At 47.0% G+C, this 26,568-nt stretch overlaps 13 protein-coding genes and 2 non-coding genes across 15 annotated transcripts; 9 read left to right on the top strand and 6 right to left on the bottom strand.

Annotated features, from left to right (window-relative positions):
• Positions 1 to 381: 381 nt before the first annotated feature.
• BKA55DRAFT_684049 (CWC16 protein) lies at positions 382 to 1,235 on the top strand (the record flags this gene model as incomplete). The annotated part of the gene is made up of 2 exons (XM_046198583.1): positions 382 to 504; positions 564 to 1,235. The coding sequence occupies 2 exons, from the start codon at positions 382 to 384 to the stop codon at positions 1,233 to 1,235; spliced, it is 795 nt and encodes a 264-aa protein (XP_046054590.1).
• A 102-nt stretch (positions 1,236 to 1,337) lies between these two features.
• Positions 1,338 to 2,323, bottom strand: BKA55DRAFT_553230 (uncharacterized protein). Its single transcript, XM_046191512.1, has one exon. The coding sequence runs from the start codon at positions 1,973 to 1,975 to the stop codon at positions 1,766 to 1,768; it is 210 nt and encodes a 69-aa protein (XP_046054589.1). The 5' UTR covers positions 1,976 to 2,323; the 3' UTR covers positions 1,338 to 1,765.
• A 3,369-nt stretch (positions 2,324 to 5,692) lies between these two features.
• BKA55DRAFT_533573 (uncharacterized protein) lies at positions 5,693 to 6,175 on the bottom strand (the record flags this gene model as incomplete). The annotated part of the gene is made up of 1 exon (XM_046189491.1): positions 5,693 to 6,175. The coding sequence occupies one exon, from the start codon at positions 6,173 to 6,175 to the stop codon at positions 5,693 to 5,695; it is 483 nt and encodes a 160-aa protein (XP_046054588.1).
• A 1,306-nt stretch (positions 6,176 to 7,481) lies between these two features.
• Positions 7,482 to 9,095, top strand: BKA55DRAFT_553225 (uncharacterized protein). Its single transcript, XM_046191511.1, has one exon. The coding sequence runs from the start codon at positions 7,575 to 7,577 to the stop codon at positions 8,745 to 8,747; it is 1,173 nt and encodes a 390-aa protein (XP_046054587.1). The 5' UTR covers positions 7,482 to 7,574; the 3' UTR covers positions 8,748 to 9,095.
• A 20-nt stretch (positions 9,096 to 9,115) lies between these two features.
• Positions 9,116 to 10,537, top strand: BKA55DRAFT_553223 (uncharacterized protein). Its single transcript, XM_046191510.1, has 3 exons — positions 9,116 to 9,385; positions 9,435 to 9,841; positions 9,885 to 10,537. The coding sequence occupies exons 1-3, from the start codon at positions 9,283 to 9,285 to the stop codon at positions 10,341 to 10,343; spliced, it is 969 nt and encodes a 322-aa protein (XP_046054586.1). The 5' UTR covers positions 9,116 to 9,282; the 3' UTR covers positions 10,344 to 10,537.
• A 152-nt stretch (positions 10,538 to 10,689) lies between these two features.
• On the top strand, positions 10,690 to 14,395 carry BKA55DRAFT_151186 (mediator complex, subunit Med5). The gene is made up of 5 exons (XM_046184944.1): positions 10,690 to 11,595; positions 11,640 to 11,896; positions 11,941 to 12,516; positions 12,561 to 13,098; positions 13,142 to 14,395. Exons 1-5 carry the CDS (start codon positions 10,899 to 10,901, stop codon positions 14,200 to 14,202), a joined length of 3,129 nt encoding a protein of 1,042 aa, XP_046054585.1. The 5' UTR covers positions 10,690 to 10,898; the 3' UTR covers positions 14,203 to 14,395.
• A 10-nt stretch (positions 14,396 to 14,405) lies between these two features.
• Positions 14,406 to 14,479, top strand: BKA55DRAFT_t47. The gene has a single exon. It is a non-coding gene; the product is annotated as a tRNA-Val (tRNA).
• Positions 14,480 to 14,592: 113 nt separating this feature from the next.
• On the bottom strand, positions 14,593 to 14,682 carry BKA55DRAFT_t33. The gene has a single exon. It is a non-coding gene; the product is annotated as a tRNA-Arg (tRNA).
• Positions 14,683 to 14,976: 294 nt separating this feature from the next.
• On the bottom strand, positions 14,977 to 19,470 carry BKA55DRAFT_501116 (uncharacterized protein; the record flags this gene model as incomplete). The annotated part of the gene is made up of 3 exons (XM_046186795.1): positions 14,977 to 15,468; positions 15,580 to 16,053; positions 16,108 to 19,470. The coding sequence occupies 3 exons, from the start codon at positions 19,468 to 19,470 to the stop codon at positions 14,977 to 14,979; spliced, it is 4,329 nt and encodes a 1,442-aa protein (XP_046054584.1).
• Positions 19,471 to 20,546: 1,076 nt separating this feature from the next.
• BKA55DRAFT_553219 (uncharacterized protein) lies at positions 20,547 to 21,109 on the bottom strand. The gene has a single exon (XM_046191509.1). It carries the CDS (start codon positions 20,966 to 20,968, stop codon positions 20,786 to 20,788), a length of 183 nt encoding a protein of 60 aa, XP_046054583.1. The 5' UTR covers positions 20,969 to 21,109; the 3' UTR covers positions 20,547 to 20,785.
• A 519-nt stretch (positions 21,110 to 21,628) lies between these two features.
• Positions 21,629 to 22,120, top strand: BKA55DRAFT_533568 (uncharacterized protein; the record flags this gene model as incomplete). Its single annotated transcript, XM_046189490.1, has 1 exon — positions 21,629 to 22,120. The coding sequence occupies one exon, from the start codon at positions 21,629 to 21,631 to the stop codon at positions 22,118 to 22,120; it is 492 nt and encodes a 163-aa protein (XP_046054582.1).
• Positions 22,121 to 22,352: 232 nt separating this feature from the next.
• Positions 22,353 to 23,000, top strand: BKA55DRAFT_684043 (uncharacterized protein; the record flags this gene model as incomplete). Its single annotated transcript, XM_046198582.1, has 2 exons — positions 22,353 to 22,720; positions 22,772 to 23,000. 2 exons carry the CDS (start codon positions 22,353 to 22,355, stop codon positions 22,998 to 23,000), a joined length of 597 nt encoding a protein of 198 aa, XP_046054581.1.
• Positions 23,001 to 23,331: 331 nt separating this feature from the next.
• On the top strand, positions 23,332 to 23,943 carry BKA55DRAFT_684042 (uncharacterized protein; the record flags this gene model as incomplete). Its single annotated transcript, XM_046198581.1, has 1 exon — positions 23,332 to 23,943. One exon carries the CDS (start codon positions 23,332 to 23,334, stop codon positions 23,941 to 23,943), a length of 612 nt encoding a protein of 203 aa, XP_046054580.1.
• A 743-nt stretch (positions 23,944 to 24,686) lies between these two features.
• BKA55DRAFT_553216 (uncharacterized protein) lies at positions 24,687 to 25,314 on the top strand. Its single transcript, XM_046191508.1, has one exon. The coding sequence runs from the start codon at positions 24,751 to 24,753 to the stop codon at positions 24,964 to 24,966; it is 216 nt and encodes a 71-aa protein (XP_046054579.1). The 5' UTR covers positions 24,687 to 24,750; the 3' UTR covers positions 24,967 to 25,314.
• Positions 25,315 to 25,319: 5 nt separating this feature from the next.
• BKA55DRAFT_553215 (uncharacterized protein) lies at positions 25,320 to 26,163 on the bottom strand. The gene has a single exon (XM_046191507.1). It carries the CDS (start codon positions 26,145 to 26,147, stop codon positions 25,713 to 25,715), a length of 435 nt encoding a protein of 144 aa, XP_046054578.1. The 5' UTR covers positions 26,148 to 26,163; the 3' UTR covers positions 25,320 to 25,712.
• Positions 26,164 to 26,568: the final 405 nt, after the last annotated feature.

Genomic DNA, 26,568 nt, shown 5'->3' with positions numbered 1-26,568 from the left:
CTACAGCACCAGATTGTTTTTGTCTTTTCACGGAAACTCGATCACACAGTCCGGGTTCATGACGGATGCGTAGATCGTAGTATCACTCTTCAAATATAAACCATCTCCATCTCGTTTCCTGACTGATTCCCTTTTACACATTAAGTGCCTGCTGAATCGGGACACGAGCTGATTGGTTGCCATTGCATTATTCAGCTGGCGTTGCCCCGCTATTATCAGCGACGCTTCGCGACTGCTCAACTCCAAAACTTCATTCTTCACGATTGAACATTCACACAGCACGAATCCGGCCCTGCCACCACCGGCTGCTTTTCTCTATAATCGCGCTTCCAGATATAACTGAGCCTCATTTGAAACCCTCACTCTCCGAACTCGCCCACGATGTCGGAACGCAAAGTACTACAGAAGTACTACCCTCCCGACTTTGACCCGAGCGCTCTTCAGCGTCGTCGTGGTCCCAAGAACTCTGGACCTCGCATTCAGCAGGTTCGCATAATGTGTCCAGTAGGTCTTTACCCTCAAAGGCCCATAGTATTGCAACAAACGCTAACGTCCCTCTCTAGTTTACTATGCGCTGCACACGCTGTGGAGCCTTCTCAAATCGTGGTTTGAAGAAGAACGCTCGCAAGGAGACTCCGCCAGACGAAAAGTACCTAGGTATACAGATTGTTAAGCTTAGTTTCCGGTGCTCATCCTGCAGCTCGGAGATCATCATCAAGACCGACCCAAAGAACCAAGACTACGTTGTAGTCAGTGGAGCGGTGAGGAACAATGAGCCGTGGAGGAATCGCGCGGCTGAGGACGAGAGCGTCGAACAACGTCTGGACAGGTTGGAAAGGGAGGAAGCGGAAGCCGCAGGCGAGGAAGAATTGGACAAAATGGAAGAACTAGAAGCCAAGAACCAGGATGCTCAACGAGAGATGGCCGCCGCCGATGCCTTGGACGAAATCCGACACAGAAATGCACGCATCAACCGATCCGAGAAAGATGGTGTGGATTTTGTAGATACTATCGTACGAACAGAAGACGAAGAGAAAGAACGACAGGAAAAGGAGGACGAAGAAGCAGCCAAGGCAGCATTCGCTGCGGCACGAGCTCAGGTAGAGAGCTCTGCGAAGGTTGCTGAACCAGAAGAAATACCCATTGAGCCGCAAGCCCCAGCAACCTTCAAGAGGGCGGTTAAGAAGAAGAAGGACCATGCAGCTGCCCTGGGGATCAAAAAGAAGTCGTCATGAAGTAAATAAACATTTAATTGTAATGATGATTACAGGGTTTTCGGCGCAAGCAAGGAGTCACATTGTATTTAATTAAGCATCAAGAGAATGAAGTGTTGGATCTGATAATTCGTTCATATATCATTCCGCTAGTCGCAGCAAATAGCTAAGAGCTATATCCCTTTCCTCCACTAATGTCTGTGTGTCCCTGTTCCCACTATGTTACATTACTACTCTCGCAGCTCATAAACCCTCGACCAAACGCCTTGCATGTCGTGTTTGCTTGTAAAGAAAAAGAACTCTGAAAATAGGCCATATCGTCATATAAAAATGATCTTTTTAGGCACCAGTACGCCGGAAAGATGTGTTGCTGTTACATGAGAAAAATGTTGATGATGAGGCCCTGGCTCTGAAGGGGCTTGGGCAGCTTCGCCACCATTGACGTCGCGATTGATGTCATGCCGCAACAGCCAAGGCAGAACGACAAAACAATGAGAAATAGAACTCATGATGAGAGTGGAGTTCTAGTAATGTCGTATCCTCGTCATGATTTATGAGTAGTTGGGGCTTGTGTGGCCGTTTGTCATGCCAGACGAACGGGCGCGCTGAGCAGTAGCGTTGGTTGGGGGTGGGCTAGCACCGGAAGCCTCCATCTGACGCTTTGTGTGGTCGTGCATGAAGCGGGAATAGCTTGAGAGGTTTGTAGGAGGAGGGGGAGACATGGACATGGAGACGGAGCCGTAGTCTGATCGAGCGGGCATGATGAAGGTGTTTTGTGGTGTTTGTGTGTAAGTGGTTGAGATGAGGTTGAGTTGTGTGATGAGTTATGAATTATGAATTATCGACTGAAGCAAGAGAGTCGAATTGATGAATTGAATAGGCTAGTGGTAAGCGCCGGCTTCAAAGGGGACGGTTAATAATGAGGCTGAAGAGTAGCTGTTGTTGTGATTGTTGTTTGTGATAATCGATGATGAAAACCAAAATCGAGAGGGGGATGTTAGGGTCTTATTATACCACAAACTCTACAGCCCGAGAATGCACATCAGCAGTGCCGAGAAGGAGAGGAGCGGAGCGGGCTGGGTACCTGTAAGCCCAGGCCCAAGTCCAAGCCCACCGGGCCTGAAGCCTCCACCCCCGGGTCCCTTGAAAATGCAGTCACGGTGGATTCGACTTGTGTAATGGGGTGTGGCATCCGATGTTAGTGCGTATAAGTGGGTGTGTGGTGGTGTGAGTGGCACCGTAGCCCATCATCATCATCATGGATGGACCCTTCTTTTTCCTCTCTGTGTGTGTCTCTCTCTCGCACACACACTTCATGGCCCGGATGTCATACCCGTCCCTAGGAAAGCCAAAAGACTTGAGACCTTTGATGAGGTGCGAAAATAACTTAAGGTAAGGGACTTTTATACAAAAATACCTCAAATTATCATGAATTATCATAAACTATCCTAAACTTGTCTAAGTATTTCTGTCACTTGGGTCGAGGTCTCAAGTTTTCTTACATCCCCTAACCGTGATACCATCAACAAGCACGAGACAAACTTGACCTCTCCTCTCTTGTCTTCTCAAAGCGGGAAATGTCCCTAGAACACAACGAAAAAGAGGGGATCAACAGTCCGCTCAGACCAATGTAATGCCATTATGAGCGACTGATCGTCAGAGATAGTCGTCCTCTAGCGCATGTCAATGGCGTAGCTTGACGAGTCCCTACTGAAGCCCGCTGTAAGCTTAGGAGAGATCGTCGGTTTATCCCTGCAGCCTGACGAAGTCTTCTCTGATTTGCTCAAGTCCATTGTTCAGGGTCCTGTCCCCATCGCCACTTTTTTTATTCAGAGCTTCTGAGAGGTGAGGCTACGTGCAGGAATGAGATGATTACAGTACGACCGTTACTGTATTCCGCTCTGCTCTTTGTTAATCAACAAAACCCCTGCAAAGAGCTTAACTCACATCAATCTCGAGTGGCATGGGGAACAGCGCAAATACAGAAAGACCCTGCTGATCCGGTCCCGGCACTGAAGTCATCTCGTGTATCATTGCTTGACTATGGTGGTGGGTGATTGGAAGTCATGTCTCGAAGCCCAAGCCAAAAGACGGGGCAATGATACATGCGGAGGCATTATGGTCTGAGAAACATGCGCTCTTACGACAAATAATACCTCTTACGAAGAGACAATGCGAAATGGTAGCCTATGCCACTGAGTAAACAAAGTTTACCACAAACTGCGCCCGCTTGTTAAGCAAAACTCCGCTGAATGATTGTTCAGCTCCGAGACCATGAGACCACGCCAGGGACCACGAGCTTCATAGAGCGGGTCACGCGGCTGTTTGAAAGCAGCAACGGTTCGCCCAGGCCTGACCCTTTTGCCAAGACAGGACCCTTAAGAGCCGAATTACAGGGATCATCACTGCAGCTCTCGGGCTGGCATTCTTCCGGCTCTGGTGTCGCTCTCTAGTGACTTATAGTCCGGGGGGATCAGAATGGGATTACTCCAAATTGGCAAACGCCTCAAGCAAAGTGCCTGAGATCTCGAGGTCGACAAGCACTGGCGTATATCGAGAGCCACAAGTTTCAGATTTCATTGGGTCTCATGGCAGAAGATAATCTTTGAGGCTCAAACATGTAGCATCGACGTGGGGAGAGCCCGATATGCTCTCGGGAGGCGCACATCACTGGATCCATTCCGAGTGACGGAATTAGACAAGAGGGTGAAATCGGCCCAACACTATGGGAAATCTGCGACAATCCCATGGTCCAAAACCTAAATTCCCTCTTGGCGGCTGATTTCCCCATACCTGGTTGATCACGCAGCCAAAATCCGAAAAGCCTTGCTTTGTTGATGACCAGCAGATGTTACTCTACCCTTAAACAAAGTTTTTGAAGTGAGGTTATTCCCACTTTCCCCGATCTTATTTCGGTGCACATCACACCGAACCTATGAGATATGATTGCACATGAAGACCCTAGATCTTCAAGAGGTTGCAGAACACGCCCCCGGTATGAATCATCTGTTGACGTCGGCACTCAATAGAGAGTGCAACCCCCTGTGTATTCTGGCACTCCTTAAACGCCACGGAAACGGACTAAGTCGTGTAGAAACGGAGAGAAAATTGCTATTACGTCGGATTGTCACCAAAACTGTGTGCTATGCCGCTCAACCAGTAGAGAAAGGGGAAATTGTGGTTGAGAGTCAAGTGGGCCAATGACGGCATGCATGGATCTCTACTGTGAAACAGGTGCGCCAATGAGGTCACTCAGCCGCCACGCTAAAGAGTCGCTTGCTGATGTCACCTCTTACAGGGATCTTTTTCTTTTTCTCCGCAACAGGGAAAGGAAAAAGGAAAACGGAGACTCTCAGGATTGAGGCTCCCGAGAGGAAGATGCACAACGCTACCGTACACCGTCATATCTCGCCTCAGCACCGTTTCGCCTCTGTTATACGCTGCACGTCTAGGGAGCACCAGCGTCATGAGCAGACCAGAGTGGCAGGCTGCAGAGATAATCATTAACCCACAAGGCTAGAGATATCACCGACATTTCATGCCATCTGCGTCATTAGCCAACCAGGGACAACCAAACGGAAAGGCTGCGTTCGACGTCAGTCTTTTTGTTGGTTCCTTGCCTGAAGCTATCTTCAGCTGTCACAGACGTCAAAACTCTCTTAGAGCTTTACTTTATGCCCCACAAGCTTGTGTTGCCAAACGGCTTCTTGGCCTGATTTTTGACCAAACAGAAGCCTGTGATCTCGAGGTCTGGATGGCACTCTCCAAATCTCTGCCCTTTGGACCCCTTACAGCAGTGTCGATACTCAAAAAGGCATCTGCTAATGCTGTCGCCTCTGATCAGCCGTCGTGACACGTGATGACGACACAGCATTTCCAACTCTGTTGTTCGATACGAAAATCATCAATGCCACCTACGAAAGAACTTCTGTCACTCGGAGAGATTCTTTTGCCGTTCTAAACCCTGACCCATCGATGTTTTCCTAGCTTGAATGGGTCCCCCAACCCTCGTCTAGAGCCCGCATCACATCCTTGCTTTGATGTTTGTTTTGACGTCGTCTGGAAATATGACATAAGGTTCTGTCTGATGCAAGATGGCTCCGCTTCAGGTTGGTGAACTGAAATGGCTGCTGATGGAACAGTCCTGCAGTCTTGAATTATTATCAATTACGAGTTTCGAGGCCCTGCCAAATTTACAGGGCTGCCAATTGTAGTTGGAAACGACTGTGCAGATGGCAGCTGCCATGTAAGTCGTGAAGGGAAGTCATTCACGTGAGGTAGTTGGTCCCTAGAGTTGGGAGCTCGCTCGAATCCTCTACCAATCCCTCTCACCTCCTCGATAAGGAGTGATCAACTACGCAATCTCAACGAACAATAATTTGATATCACTTCCGCCTGTCAATTCTCGCTTTGGTAAGTTGCTTACGATCCCCAGTCAAAGCGACGGTGGAGTGGTTGCCTTGCGGCGAAGTTTTGCATCATATTACAGCGCCTCCCATGGATATGACGTTTGAGCCGTACCACCACCCCTGGGGTTTTTCTTCCGGACAAAGCTTCAGTAATCCCCGTCGACCAGTTCTTGATGGTAGGAGGACAGGGGATATGTCACCGCGGTCTCGACTTGGTTGTTTTTGCGACGTGATCTCAGCTGGCATTACGTTGAAGGTTACCCATGCAAGCTGAGACGGGTCATATTGAACAGAGTCAGCAACCCATCGTCGCCACGCACGGGCGTTGCACAGGATCTCGATAACATTATCTCTATTCGGATATTTGTTTTCGGGCCGCTTTGTTAGGTTGGTGACGCTGTAGGGTATGACAAGTAAGTGCGCAGCATCGAGATCACGTACCATAACGGCTGTGTTGTCATAGGGGGTATAATAGCGGAAACCCTCTTGATGAGTAGTTGCAGTGACTTTCTCGGCGTCTTCATGATACCCATAGTAACCTGGCAATGACATATTACTGAATCGTCAACAGCTCCTCATAAGCGTCAGGCCAAGAGAGAAGTGACGACGATTGAAATTGACAAGTGAGGAGATCACGATCATGACGTGCAATTTTGTTCGACGATCTTATCAAGTTCGATAATGTCAAATAGAAGTATTGCTCCTCTTGGCTCGATCTGACAGCCATTACAATGGAACAAATTTTGTGTCTGTAACTGAATATTAGCTTGAAGTTCATGAGAGTAAGTCAAGTTTACCAATAAATAAGGAACTAAAGCCACGAGACAAAGAGAGTCACGAACTATTTATCGCAGCCATAGACGCACACTACAGACTGTAAGCTATGAGTAGATGTTGAATGTATCCATCACAGTGATGTTCATAGGTGACAATTTGAGTTAAAACCAGGACGATGGTGGAAACTTGGCTCGCCTAACCTAGAGCACTGATGATATGTTCGCATTTGGGATTCACGAACTAGGTTGCCAGTAAACCAGTAAACCTGTAATTCTGGGAGATACATGACTCATCTCTCTATTAAACATCAGCCCGGTCGATATGGTATCTCGAGCATTGAATCACGAATTGTTTTATTCTTTATTATTCGTCTGTTGATTTAAAGTTGTTAGCATGAGGTGGGCCACGAAGCCAAGTTTCCCTGTTCAGCAGCCAGGGTCCTTGGCTATTGGCTATGTGCCAACTGTCAACCGACTCGAACTTAGCAATGCAGGGTCTAGATCTAATTGATGTAGGAGGACTCTTATTCTCTTTAGTTGTTAAGGTTCTGTATAGGTTCTGAGCGCTCTACACATGTTTCAATTGCTTATTACTTACAACTGCAGAGACATAGAAACTATGTCGACTGTGAAATTACCAGAGCTTCGAGTGACACATGTAAATTGTCTTACTGTCATGATAATTAAAGTTCAATATTTTCGGCGTCTTAATAGAACCCGTCGCCGAGTTATCTAATCCACTGACAAAGCCAAAGCCACAGCGCATGTAAGTCTCCGAAGCCCCCGGCGGCAGAGGGGACAACCAGCGTTAAGCAATACTATTGGCTGGCGGCCATGATTTATGGGGTCTTCCGCACCAGCTCCCCAACATCTGCCGCGCGCGCAGCATTTGGTCTTTCTAATCTAAACAGGGGCAAAAATGCAATGCTCTTTTAACCTTATTGTTTTTTCAGACGGGGCTTGTGCGCGCGTTAACTGGTAATTGTTGGTTTCTAATCTGCTGAGAAAGCAAGGGATGGAGGGTAGTTGAGTTGCATTGTGTATATAGGTAGAGAGTTACGACCTGTTTGAATGAAGCATCTTCACTCACATTACAACCACGTTTAAGCAGTACCTATTGCAATTGCATCTTCTCACAAAGAACTAATATTCGACAACAACAACAACCTATCACAATGACAGACGTCAAAACCATCGTGGTCCTCGGTGCAGGCCCTGCCGCCCTTCCCGTGATCCGTCAAACAATGGTCAACCACGTTATGAAGCGCAAAGATCTCAAGATGGTCGTCGTTTCACCCAATACTCACTTCCACTGGCCCGTCGCCATGCCTCGTGTCGTTGTTCCCGGCCAACTCTCCGACGACAAGGTTCTCATTCCCTTGGAAACTACCTTCAGCACTTATCCTTCCGACAAGTTTGAATGGATCCAGGGCAAGGCTATTTCTCTTGACACTAATTCTAATCTCGTCAGTGTTGAGCTTAACAGCAGTGCTACTGTTCGCGAGGTCAATTACCACACTCTTGTTATCGCTACTGGCTCGAGAACGAGGGATGGTATGATCTGGAAGGATATCGGATCTACTGAAGCTACCAAGGCGAAGTTGCATGAAATCCAAGATCAGATCAGCAAGGCCAAGACTATTGTTGTTTCTGGTGGTGGTCTCACTGGCTCCGAGACTGCCGGTGAACTTGGCTTCGAGTACTCTCAGCACGGAACCAAGGAGGTCATCTTCATCTACTCTGACGATCTCCCTCTTGCTCCTCCTGCGACAGACGGGGTTCGCAAGCAGATTCTCAAGGAACTCAAGAAGCTCAAGGTCAAGACAATGCCCAAGTCAACTGTCATCAGCGCAACACCTTCAGGATCAGACACCATCCTCGAGGTTCGCTCTGCCGACGGAACGACTAAGAAGATAACCGCAAATGCTTATCTCCCTGCAATTGGCACCATTCCCAACACCGAATTCGTTCCCAAGAACCTTCTCGACAGCAATGGCTTCGTTAAGCAGACCACCCATCTTCAAGTTGAGGGCCACAAGAACATCTTCGTCATCGGAGACGCTGGCAACCTTGAGAACTCGCAGCTTAGCATGGCAGATAAACAGGCACAACATCTTTTCAAAAATCTTCCCACCCATATCGATGGCGGCCACATTCCCGAGTATACTCCTGCCAATAAGCCACTGTTTGCTGTGACCCTTGGTCGAAGCCGGGCGACTGGCCAGATGGGCACCATGAAGCTGTTTAGTATCATGATCTGGTGGGCCAAGGGGCGATATCTGGGTACTGATTATGCTGATGGTTGGGCGGCGGGTAAGAGGACTATGATGACGGTTTTTGAGAAGTAGGGCTGTTACTTGAGATGCGGAGATATCCTGGTATTTGTTTAGTGTTGAGATTCCCCTGTGTTTTTATCATTTTATAGATTTCAATTTTAATTAATAATCACTGAACTGAAATGGAGCTCATCAAGATGGATTACCAGTGATGAAGTCTTCATTCAGTTCACAATCGCTGAGCCTCAAAGCGCCGTCTATCAAGCTAATATTGTTCATATAGAATGGTAGACCTCTAGTACTTGAACCTACCTCGTTTTCGGCCCCCGCAAGAGTAGAAACTATTGATCTAGCAATGAGTAACAATATAAAGTTGTGTTCAGTGAGTGCGTATGTACAGACAGGGGACCAATGCAACCAATCTTCGGCTGACTTTGACCTGTCAAACAATTCGTCAGCAGCAACTTCCGAATTTCACTGCTTCATCATCCCATTTGACAAAATAATCATCATCCTTACAAACACGGTCGGCTCCAATGTCAACCAATTGAACTACACTCCCATATTTTGTCTTGGCGTTCGCTTCAATTAACGCCCACCAACCAAAATGTCGTTCTTGTTGAATATGGTCCATGGCAAATTCACCACAATACCACCACAAGAAGAAGATTGCACAGATAAAGTAGTTATAATCACTGGCGGGAATGGCGGTAATTGAATCCTCACGTCTTTCATTGCCTGCATCTGACTATTTCCAAGGTATTGCCCTTGAGGCAGCGCGACACTTTACCCAACTCAACGCTGCTAAAGTCATTCTCGCTTGTCGCAATCTTGAAAAAGGTGAACATACAAAGAAAGATATTGAAGAGACAACTGGAAAACACAATGTCATCGAGGTCTGGCACTTGGATCTTGCGTCGCATGATAGTGTTCGCGAGTTTGCAGCTCGTGTCAATAAGTTAGACCGACTGGATGTCTTGATCAACAATGCGGGTCTTCTTCTCTTTAAGCGTGAGCTTATCGAAGGGCACGAGTCGATGCTGAGCGTCAATGTCATCTCTACAGCTCTTCTTACGCTTCTTGTTCTTCCTGCTCTGAGACAGACGTCGACGAGGTTTAACACTATTCCTCATATTGTGATTGTGTCCTCTGACGCTGCATTTGAGGTGAGTTCTTTATGAATGATCAAATCGATACTGACTGTACTAGGGTCGCCTTCCTGCACAAGAGCCAAACATCGTCAAAGCTCTTGATGAGCAGACCAGCGTCCTTGAACACTACAACAAGACAAAACTCGTTCAACTCATATTCATGACGCAACTTGCCAAAGCTATTGAGGCATCTGGAAAAGGCTATATCATTGTCAACGGCGTACATCCTGGCTTCTGCAGCACGCCGCTCTTCAATAACACGCCCTTCCCGTTCAACCTTATATTTACAGGCCTTCTTGCGCTTTTTGGACGGACTCCGGAGGTGGGATCCCGTGCATTGCTGGCTGGAGCGTTTGCAGATGAGAGTTTGAACGGAAAGTTTATGTCTAACGGCGCTTTTCATGAACTACCAAAGACTTTGCAGGGAGATGATGGGGAGAAGATGTGTAGACAGGTCTGGGAGGAATTGATTGGGATTTTGGAGGAGATTGAGCCTGGCGTAACAAAGAAAATCTAGGATCAGAATTAACCGTTTGATGGAGAGAATTCGGACAGCTCGACATGTGGTATATGAACTCTCAACCAGTAAATGTAGTGGTAATGGCCCCATCAGTGTGCATTTAACTATCAACGACTGTCACACTTCTAAGCCGCGGAACTTATAGGTAAGGTAGTCAGAAGTGATAACATAATATGAAAGACTTGGTAAGACTGCAATTTCTTTTGATATTTTGGTAGTTATGGTAATTGGATTTATCTAAGTTGATGGACCTGCCAGTCTTATTCAGCGCGGAATAAATCCGCGCCAAAGTGAGACCCACCAAAGTCAACACCATCGACTCCGCGACAGCTCAAGCTTTACATCCACATAAGTTTATGCGCCGACGCTGGGAGAGCAATTCTCCGCCACTATAATATCTTTACTTTGGATTTTCTGGGTATATTAAACACTATTGAATAAGCTGGGTGTCTTTCCTGCGGTATCACCTTATGGACGCGATCCAAGGCTCCTTTGTTCATAGATCGATCTCGCGACCATTCATCTAATCATCGATACGAATATCCCTTCGCCATGGACTCCCGCGCAGCAGCCGCAGAAGCAATGCGCTCGGCCATAGAATATTGGTCTCAATTCGTCGCACGTTGTATCTCTGAACGTCTCGATACAGAGAAATTCGAGAATTACGTTCGACTTGTCCATGATCAACATCCTCTACCTCCCGCCCTCGTCGCCGACTTCTTCCTTCGCCCTCAACCATCAAACGATAATAGCCTCGACCCTCGAATCCCTCCCTATTTACAAGTCCTTACGAGGCTCGGTTATGTCGATGCACCATCAATACTGAAAGCGCTGTACAAATACTCATCTTTGCATGCGTATGCACAACAACCCAATGCCAACGAGGGCAAAGAGAACGAAAAGGAAAACGAAAAAAGCGACGATAAAGAGAAAGATGAACAGAAAAAGAAGATTACTCGATGGAAGAGCTCTTACTGGGCTGAAGAGGTACTTTTCTATGGGATCACCAAGTCCGTAGTAGAAGGCAAGGCCATACGAGATTCAAAAACGGCATTGGATATGACAGGGATCATTTCCAAATGGATGGCTCTTTTTACGACTGCATTTGCGGCCGATATGCTTGAGCAATTGCACACAGCCCAGGTACGGGACGAGATGGAGTCGTCGAGGGCAGCTCTGGTCGCACTCTTACTGCGGATGTGTGAGAATGATATCCTTGTCGGAGCTGTGAGCAAACCAATTGCCAAAGGTAATACGATTGCTCTTCGATTGTACTCATGCTGACTAGTACAGACGTCCGGAAAGAAATGTCTGCCAGCTTGGCAAACTTTGTGCCAACGTTACAGCTCGTGCCGCAAATAACAGACAAGCTCGAGCAGTTTCGAACGGAGATCCTTGCCAGCTCTGATCCTGCTGATAAGAAGAAGCAAGCTAATAATGCTGCTATGGACGAACTTCTTGATTCAGCTGTTGGTCTGGACAATTTTGTCGTGGCAGAGATTCCAGTCAGCAACACTCGAGCAGGATTATACATCTATCTGAATGCCGCGGTAAGTTTAATGCCTATGAATTTGTTGCTCTACTAATTTGTTAGCTTGTTGCACGCCCTCTTTTGGATGACCATGCTTTGTTTTCGTACATGAGCAACAAGTATCAAGGAGATATCCAATCAAGTGCCATCGATCTAATTCTCGCATCTTTTGATATCTTGGCCAACGCTGTTTTCCGCAATGAGGGACAGAAAGACGCCCACCTTTTGAGATCATTCTTGATCAACAAAGTTCCTCTGCTTCTCTATCAGCTGTTGCCCCCTGGCTTCCCAGGCACATCGGCTGAATTCTGCATCACAGAGGCACTAAGCCACGTGGACACAAGCCTGTTTCCTACAGCATCACTCATGTTTGACGAGTCTAGAAATAACAACCCTTATACTGAAAGTATTAGGGAAGAGTTTTGTGCTGCATGTGTACTGCATGGTCTCGTGCAAAGGGAGCACGTGGAGAGGATTCTGGGAGAAATTTCCCTTTCCTACGAACCATCTCTACAGAAGCATTCCAAAGACAAGCTTGTGCAAGACTGCTTGTCTGATACCGAAAAGATCCAGGGGCTCGTTCGGGAACTCGACAAGATGGACGGCAATGTCGGTGCAGTTTGTCAGGCACTTGTTGAGGTAAGTAGCTTCATTCGTCGATTGTTTATTTCTAACAGTCATAGGTGCTACGACAATCATGCCATAATAAGGAAACAATGTCGTTGAAAGTACTATGCAGTCAACTTGCCGCAAAGCCCCAGTCATTAGACGTCATTCTTCTGTTCGAGAAGCTGCCGAACATCCTTGAACCTCTGTGTCAACTTCTTGATAATTGGCGTTATGAAGATGATCAAGAAGAGTACCAGCCTGTGTACGAGGAGTTTGGTGCCGTTCTGCTGCTTGTTTTGGCTTTCACCTATCGATATAACCTAACCGCAGTAGACAGTGGCATCGCCAGCCCCGACTCTTGGGTCGCTAAGATTATTGGCAGAGGACACATTGGACGACAATGCAATGAGCTCACGCAGAGGGAGAATGATCATCTCAACGGGTGGATCCATGGACTTTTTGATACCGAGGCCGGTGGCCTTGGTGATGAGTTGATGTCATCTTGTCCCCCGCAAGAGTTTTATCTTGTCGTGGCACCCCTATTCCAGAGTATTGTCGTTGCATACACGCATGGCTATCTCAACGATGAAAGCCTCAAGGGAGGCATAGAATGTGAGTACTATTGCCATTTAGATGATTCATGCTGACGAAACAGACCTCGTGGATACCTTCTTATTACCATCTCTTGTCCCGGCTATTCGATTCCTGGCGGACTATCTCTGGATCGACCAAAAGGAACAAAAGTCCATCATCAAGATCTTGCAACTCATCCTCCTTCCAAGCTCTATCTCCGGAGAAGCAAGCACAATGCTTTCATCCGTCAAAAATCTCATTGCAAAGCCTTTGGAGCATGCTTTGCGAACATATCAACGTCGAGATCCTAAGAACCAAGACATTGAGCCTCTTCTGCGGACTCTCAAAGATAGCATTCCATTGTCACGCCGGACAGGGGGAACTGATCTCAATGAACTCGAGTCTTGGACTGTTACACCCCCTACTGGTCTCTCTAGCGCCATCAAACTTACCATCCAAGGTCTTGTCCACTGGAGTATTCATCCCGCTATGAACAGTATGCCGACTTCTTATACCCATCGACAAATCTTGGCCGCTTTGAAGATAATGGGTCCTAAACGAGTATTGCATGTTATCTTGGAAGAGGTTCGACAACACACAGAGGCTGGAAGTGCCAGTATTGTCTACGACGTGGCTATCTCATTGATCTGTGCACCTGACGCAGCGAAAGATGCCCCCGCAGTTGTCGATGCAAACGGCAACATGCTTCCACCGGTCCAGCGTCAGCGTAGTCTTCGTGACCTTCTCAAAGTCGAAGCTGAAGGCTGCAGGAAACTGCAGAAGAAAGACCCAGCACTCGCTGAGATTGTTGTACGTCTACATCGCCGTGTCGAAGCACAGATGATCATACCCCAGCCTCCAGGAATGCTTCAAACTGCAGACATGTCTCTTAACCTCGATGGTGACACCGCTGCACTTGGAGATGCCATGGCTGCTGCTGCTTCAGGTGTCCAGGGTGACAATATGTCTGTCGATAACTTGACTCTTGATGTCAGTATGGGTGGTGTACCATCTGATTTGGGGCTTGGATCTGCCAATGATGGAGGAAGCTTGGATCCTTCAGGGGATGCTGCCATGTTTGAAGGATTCGATACTCAGGACATGGATAACTTTGATTGGGATGACATTGGTAACTCGTTTTAGTGAGACGGAAGGCGTCTAATATCATGGGCAGGCGTATGGTACGGGTATGAATAGATGTGTATTCCTTCAATACTGGTTCAGCGACTGTTTTTCCAGGTGAACAAAATGGTCTATACTCCAAATACCTCGCGGTTTCGGGAACTTGGAGCCCAATACTGAGACCCCAAGCAACAATCGCCAAGAGATAAATCTCGAAGATCACAGGTTCCGTGGTCTAGTTGGTTATGGCATCTCGTTAACACCGAGAAGGTCCCCGGTTCGATCCCGGGCGGAACCACATTTTTGCTTGTTCTATCTCTCATTTTGCACCAAGCGACAAGAGATAGTCCTCGTCTTCCTTCCAGGAAGGAGAAGAGAAGTGCAAAAACAAAGTGGATCAGCTATGTCAATCGACCACGCCAGGAGTCGAACCTGGAATCTCTAGAGGGATCAGTTGCTGAGGACCGAAATCTAGCGCCTTAGCCATTAGGCCACGCGGCCTGATCTTGTTGATGTCTGGGTTGGCTCTGTTACGGCTCTCATGCTCTAGACGAGAAGGACAATATCCAGGAGGGGGCCAAGTTTGCAGTAGATGCTGCTCGAACATCAATAAACTGGAGAAGAGACATAGATGGCATGCAATAAATTTCTTTTCTCCCGTTCTGTTCAAGAGCAAGGTTCTCTTCGCTCTGTAGATCTCTTATATAAAACAGTTCTATCATCATCATCAGTCGTGTCTCCATATCCGTAAGTCATAAGTTCAGCATAAATCTTCAGATCTACCCACCCACAGAACTATGGCTCGCCACGAAATTGCTTCATAATGCCAGTAGCACTCCAAAACATGGAAATCATTGCCAAAACAATAGTCATGGGGACAGATGCGCTCTGTATGTCATCGGGATGCCTACTCATCCACCATCCCCACAACACAAAAGGAGGAACAAGAATAAGCAAGTGGTATATTATAACATGAAAGCACGAGATGCAATGCCGGGCCTCGAGCCCCCAAATGGGGATGTCAATCGCTCCCAGGGAAAGTGGTGTCTTTTTCTTCGGAATTCGCTTTATGTAAGTCGTTTCTTCAAACTCGTAGCAGTCATGAAAAGGAGAGGGGTTTCGACATTTACCCCCAATGCAGCTGTTAAAAGCAGCTTCAAAGACGTGTGGGTGAACAGGTGGTATTGATGCTTGAGGTGGCTTTGGCGTATAATCGTAGTCCAGGTCGCTAGCTTTTGGCAGATCTTGACCACAAGCGACAACAATGTTGCGGGTAATGCTCTCAAACTAATGAATTGTCAATGAATATTACCAGAATATGTTACTGGTAGGCATTGGAAGATCAATACGAGGCGTGCGATATATGAGAGTGTAAACTTCATAGTGACATGCACTCACCTTCACGAAATTGCAGTGACTGAGCTGCCAGAAAGAGAACCAAGCTCTCCATCGACCTCGAATTCTTCTATACTCGGCCTTCAATTGTGGGAAGACATTGCTGTCTGGTTGATTGACCGGAATTGGGATCACATGTAGCGTCTTAAGCCCCATGGGTACACCGAATAAGATCCTCAGATCATCAATAGTCAGAGGCGGGATGTTGTTCTGTTCTATAGTAGCCACCCCCTGTTGGACTCGGTTATTGCCGCCTACACCGGACGGTTGTTGACTGTCTTGGGATACTGGCGTCGCAACAGGCAAAAGGGTTCCAGAGTTCCATTTGAACCATGCCGTGACCCTTTGGAAGGCATTTCGCCTGGTATGAGTGACCTTGCAATGGTCTTCAGCGAACGTGGTAGGGTTCTTGATCATTCTCTCAATAACTCGTGCTTGAGAAGGAGTAATATCTACCCAGGATGGCTTGCCACAATGCTATTGCTGGTCAGCAAGTGACATCAAAGATCCTGTATGGTCATGATAACTCACGCAACGCCAGTTCATTCGCACGTAGCCTCTTCGCAAAGGTACCTCTGGTGATTTTAACGGCCACCAATGCCAGGGGCTGCCTGTCAACTCCTCCACGGAAGATTTGATCCGATCAGAAATTGCAACGTCAGTTGGGGTATCAATCAGTTTGATTGTATCCCAGGAAGCTAATTGCATGACTTGTCTGAGTGTATCAGGTAGTAATGAGAGTCCAAGATGCGTCAAGAACGCCTGGAAAGGAGGACCATTCATGAGGAATTCTTCTGCGACTTGAACTGCTTGGAATTCTTCCGAATTACTTTCTCTTTCTTCACACATGTCGTCGTCACTTTCTGTCAGATTCTTATCATCAGCCTCATCTGCCGGCTGCTGGGGCTTCTCATCTGGTCTCGCAGATAGTTCCGTTTTTAAGATCCAATTGTTTAGATAAGCTCGATCCTTCCGGAAGCTCGGGCGTATCTCTTCTTCGTTGTCATTCTTTGGAAGTGAGAATTTTAACTCATCATCAATGGTTCTTTTTGAGATTCTTGTCCTTGAGCCTCGCCCTTTGAGCATTCGAGTCGTCAAAACCTGGATCTGAATGTCTCTTTCGGTATGTTCTCTGAGTTTCAGATACAAAAGTTTGAGTGACCTCCGAATGTTGCGCTGGAGTCTCTCCTTTGGCATGAATTCTGAGGATATATCAAGGATAAAGCGAAGATCTGGATGCCGAGAGAGTAGGTCACTTATTTGGCGCTCAGCGGCGATGATACCAGGGGTTCGCGCAATGCTACTGTTGCATGACTGAATGTCCTCATCAATTGACTGAATTGAGCCGGCCTCGTCAACGGATGCATTCATCTGTACCCTCATGTCACTGGAATCTGCATCTTTATGAGATCCCATCTCGATACCTTCTGGAATCTCAAGTGAAGTCGCGACCGTATAATCCCGGCAACTTATGCTCTCTGTATTTATATCCCGCGGTAACGAGCTGATTGTCGTAAAACCCATCGTCCTGGAGTCACTTCCGGGAATGGGCATCAGTATTTGTCTTGCAAGCTCTGGGTATTCTGGGAGGAAGTAATTCGAAAGGTATTTTCGAGACCTTTCAGATACTTCCAAGTCATCCAAATTCTTTTCACAAATTCCTATAAATACCCTGAATACAAATTCAGCATCAGATGGGCTAGAACCTGACACGTTAGGTAGTGCAAAATTGTCAGTGCAGATTGTCCATAATGGAAAAGGAATCCATTCATAGGTTTCGCCATCAGATTTGAGTTCCAGTAGTGCTCTGGGCTCTGAAACAACTGAAGAAATCTCCAACATCATACTGAAAACACGTTCGAACACATGTTGTTGAGACTTTGGTACCCAATGGGTCATTATGAGAAACTTGAACCAAACTGGAACTTTCCACGTCCTCGATTTCTTATCAAGAAGTTCGACATGGTCTCCTGGCCTGGCTCCATGTTCAAGCATGAAAATGGATATCTCATTTATCAAACTGATGTTTATTTCGTCGAGCCATGGGGGTGAATTGGACAATGTGTCAGGAACATGGGTATTCACAAAAGATACCCAGGGTGTCTCCCCGGCATGGTGAAACTTATTTGGCTTATGCCCAAGAGCAAGAAGAGATTTGACGAGCGATCTATCAATAGACTCTAGACTCAGATGCGCGGGATGAAGGTTATGCGGTGCCACTCCAAGGGCAGAACACAGAGGTGATCGATATTTCTGTGAATATTTGTTGTCACAATATACCGGATCAATCCAAAGCTTGTTCGCGATGTATCTCTGGACACCAGATTCAATCACCAGATGACGGAAAATGCCCCTTGCCATAGACAGATCCGATATGTTGAATTGATTCCTCGCAATCATGGACAACAGACTTTCTTCAACGTTGTCAAGGAGTGCCCAAGTTGTGGCGACAGTATTTTCCTTTTGGTCGCAACGGCGTGCAGATTCAAGACAGTTCCTCAAGCTCTCAGCAAGGTCTTCAATATCTCTCATAGGGTCGTGTTCTTCTAGCTTCTTTTGGTGCAGGTGCTCTTCGTACGGATGAAGCCATCGCTTATACAGTATCTTGAGAGGGTCTGAAACTGAAGTTGCAGTATCCTCACTATATCCCAAGTCTTTGGCGACATCCAGCCATCTTTCGTGTTTGCATACGTTGTCAAAGCCTCCTCGGATGTTGACAGCCTTGCTCATCCAGTATATGTCAACTGGTTGATTGTTTGTACCCTGAAAATCCGGCAAGGCGCTTCCTAGTTTCTTATGAAATTTTGAAAGGCTCTTTACATATGCTAAGCTGACCGCTACAGGTTCGGGCTGTAAGTCGACGAATTCGCCGCTCCTGAAACGTTTGCGCTTGAACCAAGAAACTGATGCTTTGAAGATTGAGAGATCAGGATCGAAACCTTTCCGAACTTTTGTGAGTAAAAGGTTACGAAATTCTTCAGAATGCATTAATTCCGAAACAGCTCGATGCCCGAACACAACTTGGCCATCGACAACTTCCAACAGTCCTTTACATGTCTGCAAGATGTCACGTTGAACCTGGCGGTGTAGCTCTTTTGTTTCTTCGTCATTGGGCGATAAAAGATTCGTTGGTGTCAAAAAAGCGTACATATCATTGGCAAAGTCGTGGTCATGAAAGAAGATAATTTCGGCTGCTAGGCATCGCCTTGCTTCGCAAACGATTGTCAGATATTCAGCAGCTTTCCCATAAGATTGTGAGTTCGAGGATTCTACCACAATCTTCGCTAGGCCTGATAAGTTGCAAGGGGTCTCTTGAACGTTTTCTGCTCGGTTGCAGGCGTCAACCAAAGGAGACGGATCCTCAAGGAGAAAATGAATTACCAAAATTGCCCAGAGGAAGTCACCCTGTGCTCGAGCAGTGAGAGACTCGAGATCAAGATCCTTGTACTTCGAACAGTTCTTATTCTTCTGTAAAGGACTTCTATCCAAGTGAGATGCGATATATTTGCTGATATCGCCTCGATTGACCTCTTCCATAGATAGTTTCGTTTCAAGAGAACTGCCGAGCGAATTCTCAAACGCAGCCCATGGTCTGCTAGAGACAATGATCTTGACGTAAGGGAGACATGTTATGTCTTCTATCAGTTGGAACAGCCTTGCACGATCGCCCTCATATTCATCCAGCCCATCGATGAAGAAACAAATGTTGACTGGAACAGCATTCTTTGTTATGGAGCTAAATATGTGTCCGAATTTAAAGGTTGCTGGCAGGGGGTTCGATGTTGAAACAAGACTCGACGGCGAATTCTTCAAGAGACTTGGCTTTGCACTGATAATTCCAAATACGAGAGATCTCAGAAGTCCCTCAAATGATCTCTGGATTGGTAGACCCATGACGTCAAAGTAGTGGGTGACGATCAATAGCTCCCTATGCCCAGCCCATTTCTGCAGTAAATTCCGGGTATCCTGATGTTCGGCAACAAATTTCATCAATGTAGATTTCCCGGAACATGGTTTGCCTGTAACCCAGAAAAGGCTTCGATCTGAAGTAAGCCAGCGACGCAACGAAGATTGAGCACTGGTGGCATCCTCTGTTTGCTCTTGAAAGACCCAGGAGAATGTTCCCTTTAGGGCCATCGAGATTCTACCCTGGCGAAGTGATCTCTCGCTATGGTCGAGGGCGTAAAGCATTGGGACTGCCGTCTGTAGGTGGCGAAGGTTGGATACGACGTGTTGCAGTCCGTCACAGACTTCGTCCCAAGCCTGTGTTCCGCAAGAACTTTGACTAAGTTGAGCGTGAAGAAGGCATGTGGACTTTTGGAGCTCTTCGAAAGCGTTGCATCCGAGAGAAATGCTGAACCGATTCTCAATGTCTTCCAATTGGCCATCCACATGCCGTACGATGTCACTATTAATGTCAGTATGGATTAACAGAATCAACACTAGATTGACTCACTTCGCCAAGTGATGTGTACTGGGGCGCGTATACTCATCTATCGCGTCTTGGAGGTTCTCAAAATATAAAGGCACAAACAGATGATCAACTAACTGCAGAAACTGTCCCCCTTGCCCATGTTGAGTCTCTCTCTCTAGATTTGTTTTGGCAGCCTTGAGAAGAGTGCCACAATCCCTTGCACACGCTCTCGCGCAATTCAGGATCGTAGTGAGGTTTTTGTCAACAGGTGCAGTTCTTTGCTTCTGTAAAGAAAGCAATCCATCTTGTAGTTCCGATTGGAGGGCAAGAAGCTGATCATATATGTACCGCAAGGGGGGACTTCCTGGCGGAACATGGGCTGCTGAAGAGATAGCTACAAGATTTCCGACAAGGCCAGAATAACGGAAAACTATGCTTGATAGATTCAGTATCGATAAATTGCTCATTTTTGTTATTATGTCGCTGTAGACTTGGATGTTGAGGTGAGGTTGAAGTGCGAAGAAGTGCATTCGGCTAGAGGTCCTATCCTGTTCAGATCAGGCTGTGTGAGGCGCTTTCCAGTCACAGCCCATGCTCTTGTTCTTATGCGGAAACAGATGCCGGCAACACCTTCTGTAATTCGTTAAATGCATCTTAAGCTGGTAGGCTCTGTTTATCCACCCAAACCCGCCAATGCCCCTGCCAAGTGCATTCTTAACAACATAACAGCAGTAAATAATATCCACCAGTATCAATAGAATGACATTGAAGGGTTGAAGCCCAACAAAGGCCAGATTAATTGCGATAAAAGGAAATTATAAGGCCAACGATAAGGTCGATGATTATGAATAGAACGTTATGATCTTGTATGAACCAGGTGTTATAAGAGACTCGAGTTCTTTGTATCACAATTGGGGCACCTCTTGTACCGTTTAACATCAAGGCAATGAACGAAACTGCTAAGCTACCCCGGGCCATACAGACCACTCTCTTCACATTACGCAACCTGCGAAATCAGCCTCGCTAACAGGAAGCTATCAAGTGTCGTCATTCTTCCAAACCAAGCAGCTTTGTCTGGCTTGTCAAGGCCGCTGGGGCTGAGTAAGAAGTCGATATCAGCTGGGCGGTTAGAAGTGGAGAAGGTATCTGAGGTGACTTATATACCCATGCTCTACGGCGGGACCATAAAGCTCCTTGAGCTCTTAGGAGATAGGACAACGGGAGGAGAGTCTTCCATTCTGCTGCTCTGCCCTGGACTCCTCTTCCATAGTACAACTCGTGGATTACCGATATTGGCGCTCACTAAATTACGAGTATAAGCTTCATCTCAGCCTATCGCGCCTGTCTTACTCTACCGACTTTTAAAGTTCAGACGTTAATACTGTAAAAGTATCATGAGCTCTGTTTAAGCTACTTTCTCTATTTGGTTAGAATATTCGAAGCTCGTAAGACGGTTCGGTTTCGGCCGAGTCATCTGGGCTGCAAGACGCCCGACTTGGCTGAAGATGAGGACGATGGCACCACAGATACCATTTCAGTTAGCACCAACACAGCCGAGGCAGTTTTATAAGTGAGCCTTGACAGATATAAAGGACCAACATCACGCCCTTGATTCTCAATAACCACAATTCCACCACAATGTCTCCTAAAGATCTTTTTACCAAATATTTCCCAAGACGAAAGAAGCAAAAAGACACTGAAAAGTCAAAGCCAACACCTGACGAACCTATACCAAGACGCGCTTATACGGCCCCAGCACATATACAGAAGACACCTGCAAATAAGGCGGGCTCTGCTGGACCTCCATGGGGAAGATATCATGCCCCACCTACCACTGACGGTGGAAACTACCCTGTTGGAAACATGTATGGAGGAGTCTCGGATGACACAGTTGGCAATAGTCACAGTCATGAGCACAGGGATAGAGGCCATTGGGGATGGGGAGGAGTAGAAGATGGCTCGGGGAGTGACAGTCATGGTTACGGAGGTCATGGAGATCATGGAGGTAGCAGTAGTGGAGGAGGCTGTAGTAGTGATTCGGGTGGAGGAAGCGGAGGAGGAGATAGTGGAGGAAGCAGCGGTGGTGGTGATGGCGGAGGAGGCGGTGGTGGTGGAGGAGGAGGTGATTGAGCGGTCTATTTATTTGTGATTCGTTGCAGTGTTTGTGTCAGCATGGGAGTTGGTTGTTGGTTGTTAGCATCATGGAGCGTTGGTATAGAATTTAAATGAAGAGTGGATCGATCCAGTAATCTTGACATCCGACCAACAACGCATTGATATAAATCCATAGATCTCGTTTTCAGTTTAAATTCCCTCTTCTTACATGTCAATCGTTTTCGTATGTTCCCGATTACTAGTAGCCATGCGATTCCTGCTCCCCAAGTCCATACTTCTCGCTCTCACAACTCACTCGGCTACCGCCTACAAGCCATGGAACGGCACAATCCCCGATTCCGTTAACGAAGAATGCCGCCAAGTTCTCTCAACAGACGTTGACTGCCCTTTCGTCGTCGGTCGACAGTGGGTGAATGACGGGTATCACTTGAAAGAACAAGTAGTAGAATCATACTGCTCATCATCATGCCGCTCTTCTCTTCGGCAATATGTTTCTGATCTCACGATGGCCTGCTACAATGAAGACATTTGGGAAGAGAGTCCAGGGCCACAAGCAGCCCTAGATTTCGCCATGTCAATGGCAGAGACACATGTGTTTCTTTGTGTTGCCGATGAGTCAGTGGCCGCTTGTTTCAATATGTGCTCACGGAGCTGACTTCTTTACAGGGAAGGCCCTTGCCTCGCAGCGTTTTATAAAGGGGAACGGGATCTATGCTCGGAATGCGGACTCAAGGTGGCGTATCTGAGCGCTATGTTCGAGTTTAAGAAGCCTCTAAAAATCGGCCCCAATAAGTACATGTGTTTGCAGGAAAATTGTGCAAAAGAGCCAGATAGCTTCCTGTCTAAAGATAATGGAAAGGCTACGCTAGATAGGTTCTTCAAGGAGTTAATATGAGAGGGGGGTGCTATGAAAACCAGTTACACTAAACGATCGCTGGAAAAGTACCCTTCCGTTTAACCAGTTCTCATATTTCCTGAAAGCGGTTCTACACTTAGAAATCGTTGTTCTCACCGACTTTACTTTTCATCCAATGTAATACACGCTCTTTGTTCTGCCAGTGCCAGCAAGTGCCTGCATCTGGCGCCTTGAGGCTCGTTTGCTCTACGGTGTGGCGCACTGCAAGGATGAAAGTCAACAAAGGCTGGTTAATCATAATGGCAGCTCAGCTAAGCTACTCCCCTAAGCTATTTCATACCTCTCATCCTCTTTCCCGCAGGACTTTGCTATGCTACAGCATCAGACAACAATTCACGAGCAGTCAACAAAGAGGGAAATGTGGGCTGAGCGTAGGCTGGAGAATGCAGTCACGCACAACGACTTAAGAGACTTTTTCTCGGGACTTCTGAAGGCCAGCACAAAGTCGAACAATATTGCAGGTCAATTCATGTCGAAAATCACCAAGCAGGTTGACGGACTTTCAGATGCCAGTCTCCAGTTAACATGGCTTCCCTTTCTACGTTCCATCATTCCACTTCTCGAGAAGGAGAACATTTCCTTGAGCACTCCAACCTACAAGAAGTTTTTCTCGGCCATCATTCATGCTATTATTGACAACTATCTTGGTCCGGAGCCTCGTAAGCCTTGGACATGGGCCCTCGCCGGTGTTCCCTGCAACTGTAGCGACTGCGAGCGTGTAAGCGCCTTTCTTCGTCACCATACAAAGATGTCTGAAGAGTACCCGATGAACAAGCCTCGACGCAACCATGCTCATCAGGTACCCGAGGAAGCAGGTGTTGGGTGCAGCATTCGAACCCGCCGAGATACGAACCCCTATCCGTTGGTGGTCACCAAGACTTCTCGACCTCAGGGGGTGAAGTTGGAAGAGTGGCAGAAATGACGGGATCAAGTCCTTGAGGAGTTTGATCAGATCCAACCACGTCATCTTAAGAAACTTCTGGGCAATTAGTATGAGACAATTGAGAAACTCTACGCCAGTCAGAAGGGTCAGGAAAAACTGTCGCAGGGACCACAGACAGGAGAGAAGCGTGGAATCGACGAGTGAGTGACACTCAACGTATTGTTTTGCCTTGGATTTGGTTTTATGGTTGTAAGGTCTCAGGGTAGCAGCTGGCCTACCTAAGGTAGTTGGATGATGGCCAAATGAGCTTGGTCACTTGAGAAAGGAAGCATGACATTGGGCGGATGTCCACATTCAGCATGGTTGATGGGAACGCGACGTTGGATGTACAAGTATTGGAAACGCGGAAGAGCATACAAGTCCACAATGCCTTTTCGGACTATGGAGGAAGAAAGTAAACCGCCATGCAAGATAGACATACGATGACACCGTCACAAATTTTCCTTGTGCGGCAACGGTAATGGATACACTTGAGCAGCATCTCCTTGGTTGCTTGTACTACTTCAGAGTTTAGATACAACCTAGGTAGTTAATGCAAAAGAATGTAAGAGTTTTCGGCACCGGATTTTGTGTGAAGTTAAACGATGATGAAAGGTCAACTTTGAGCCTGCAGTAACGCCATGACCTACAAACTTCACATCATACATCAGTGACTCACATCAAAAAGTCAGCCCGCGTGACACGTTCTTCTATCTTCAAGTCACACTTTTCTTCGATCCATTCATTCATATCAACACCGCCAATTCAAATGACACAGAGACCTCAGCTGGGACAGCACTCAGGGATATGACAAGTCTACAAAGTCATCGCATTTCTGATGCTGAGCTATCTGAACAGAAGCCCCCCGGTAAAATTGTTGTTTTGAACGGTTTCCCAGGCACAGGGAAACTTACCATCCTCCAACACCTCAAGAAGTTCCTCCCAAGTGACACAACATGTCTGCTTGACAATCACTTACTTATCGACCCTGTTGCTGCAGTCATTCCTGATCGAATGTTGTGATCAAGGCAGTATTGCTGTACACTAGCGGGAACGTATATAAACATGCAAGAGTTGATATCGGTTCCGCCCAAAAGTACGAGGTTTGACCGGTGCTAGACCTCCAACTGGATCGCGTTGGTAAGATCTAGTCTCTCGTCAACCAACCTACCCAGGCTGTTCTTTCCATGACGTTTGATGAGGGACCAGACTTTCAACGCATTGAAAGCCTTAGATCCAGTAAAGGGGCTGGTCCCCCCTTAATGGCCATTGCGCGTTGGGGATTGAGTCTGAATTGGTCAAGAGGGTGACTTGGGTACTGGGCTCTCGAAACAGGACCAAAGAGCAGTCGTAGGGAATTTGTATTGTTTGTTGGGGGTCAATTGTGATTGAATCTGCCTTTTCGATGCCTCGCAGCTTATAGCGATGTTGTTCTAAAAAGGCGAGTTGGCTGCCATGACAGGCATCAACGTGGAACCAGATACCTTGCTCTTGAGGTTTCTGCGCTAGACCATGTAAATCGTCGGTTTTAAAACTCGTTGGATTACCTGCATATGCAACACAGGTCATTATGGTGTTCCCCAGATTCCTTTCTTGGTCGATGATACGCCTTAAAGCTTCTTGATCCATGTGAAAGTTAGCATCAACGGGGACGGGTATGATATTCTCCTCGCCAAGGGATATCATGGTCATGGCTGAGTGTATTGAGCAATTCTCTGCAATATTTAATACCAACACACGGATCTTGCTCGGCAGCACTGGAATGCCTCTCAAACCTGATCCAGGAAAATATTTTCTCTTGCAGCCAAAAGCGCAACAGTGTTTGAGAGACATCCCCCGGGCGTAAAGACTCCGCCATATTCTGGTTCAGTAGTGGTATCAAGAGGGCTGCCCCGAGTGCAGCAGGGCACATAGTAGCGTCGGGAAATCCCAAAAGAGTTGGGGGGATTTGAGTTACTACTCTTCAAAGCAATGGACGCAAACTCCTCGACAAGTTGTTCGTCTGTGAGGCCAGACTCTGGCATGGAGTCGAAGCTGACTTGACGTGGCACAATGCTCTGGCCTTCTGGACAACGATGGCTGCCTGTCTTAAACAGCATGCCCAGTCTAACGACCTCGTCAAAAAGCGGTTTGGTCTTGCCCTTGTCTTCATCTCTGGTGGTTCTAGAGGATTCATTAACAGTTGGAGAAGAGGGAGTAACCATTTTGGGCAAGGGAGGGGAAAAGAAAATCTACTAGTGAGAATTTCGAATAGGGGGGTGAGCAGGCCGTGTAGAGGCTGAGCAGGTTCTGCAATGTTTTATATATGGCTTTGTTGTGCACAAAACTGTTGTCTTGAACTCAGTGGGCCTTGTGTTTTTGGCTGTGACAACCGCCTTTACCTTATTGAACTACCTCATACATGGGAGGCACAGGAATATGTGTCTCCTTCTGGTGCAAACTAAAGGTTATGGTGAGACATAGCATCTGTACCTGATTTAGGCTCAAGTTGAAGGGAAGCCATTACAGCTACGTTTGTAAAAGAGTCCTTCTTCAACTGCCAACCTACACAACACACATCAGACTGTGTAAGAGAGCACGAGATACCGTGTAATTCGTGAAGGGGTTGACCACAGGTATTCATAA

Source organism: Fusarium redolens (assembly GCF_020744475.1).
Source record: "Fusarium redolens strain MPI-CAGE-AT-0023 chromosome Unknown BKA55scaffold_2, whole genome shotgun sequence".
In the NCBI taxonomy this organism is placed as follows: domain Eukaryota; kingdom Fungi; phylum Ascomycota; class Sordariomycetes; order Hypocreales; family Nectriaceae; genus Fusarium; species Fusarium redolens.
Note: the sequence above shows the minus strand (reverse complement) of the source record. Positions and strands in the feature narration are given on the sequence as shown.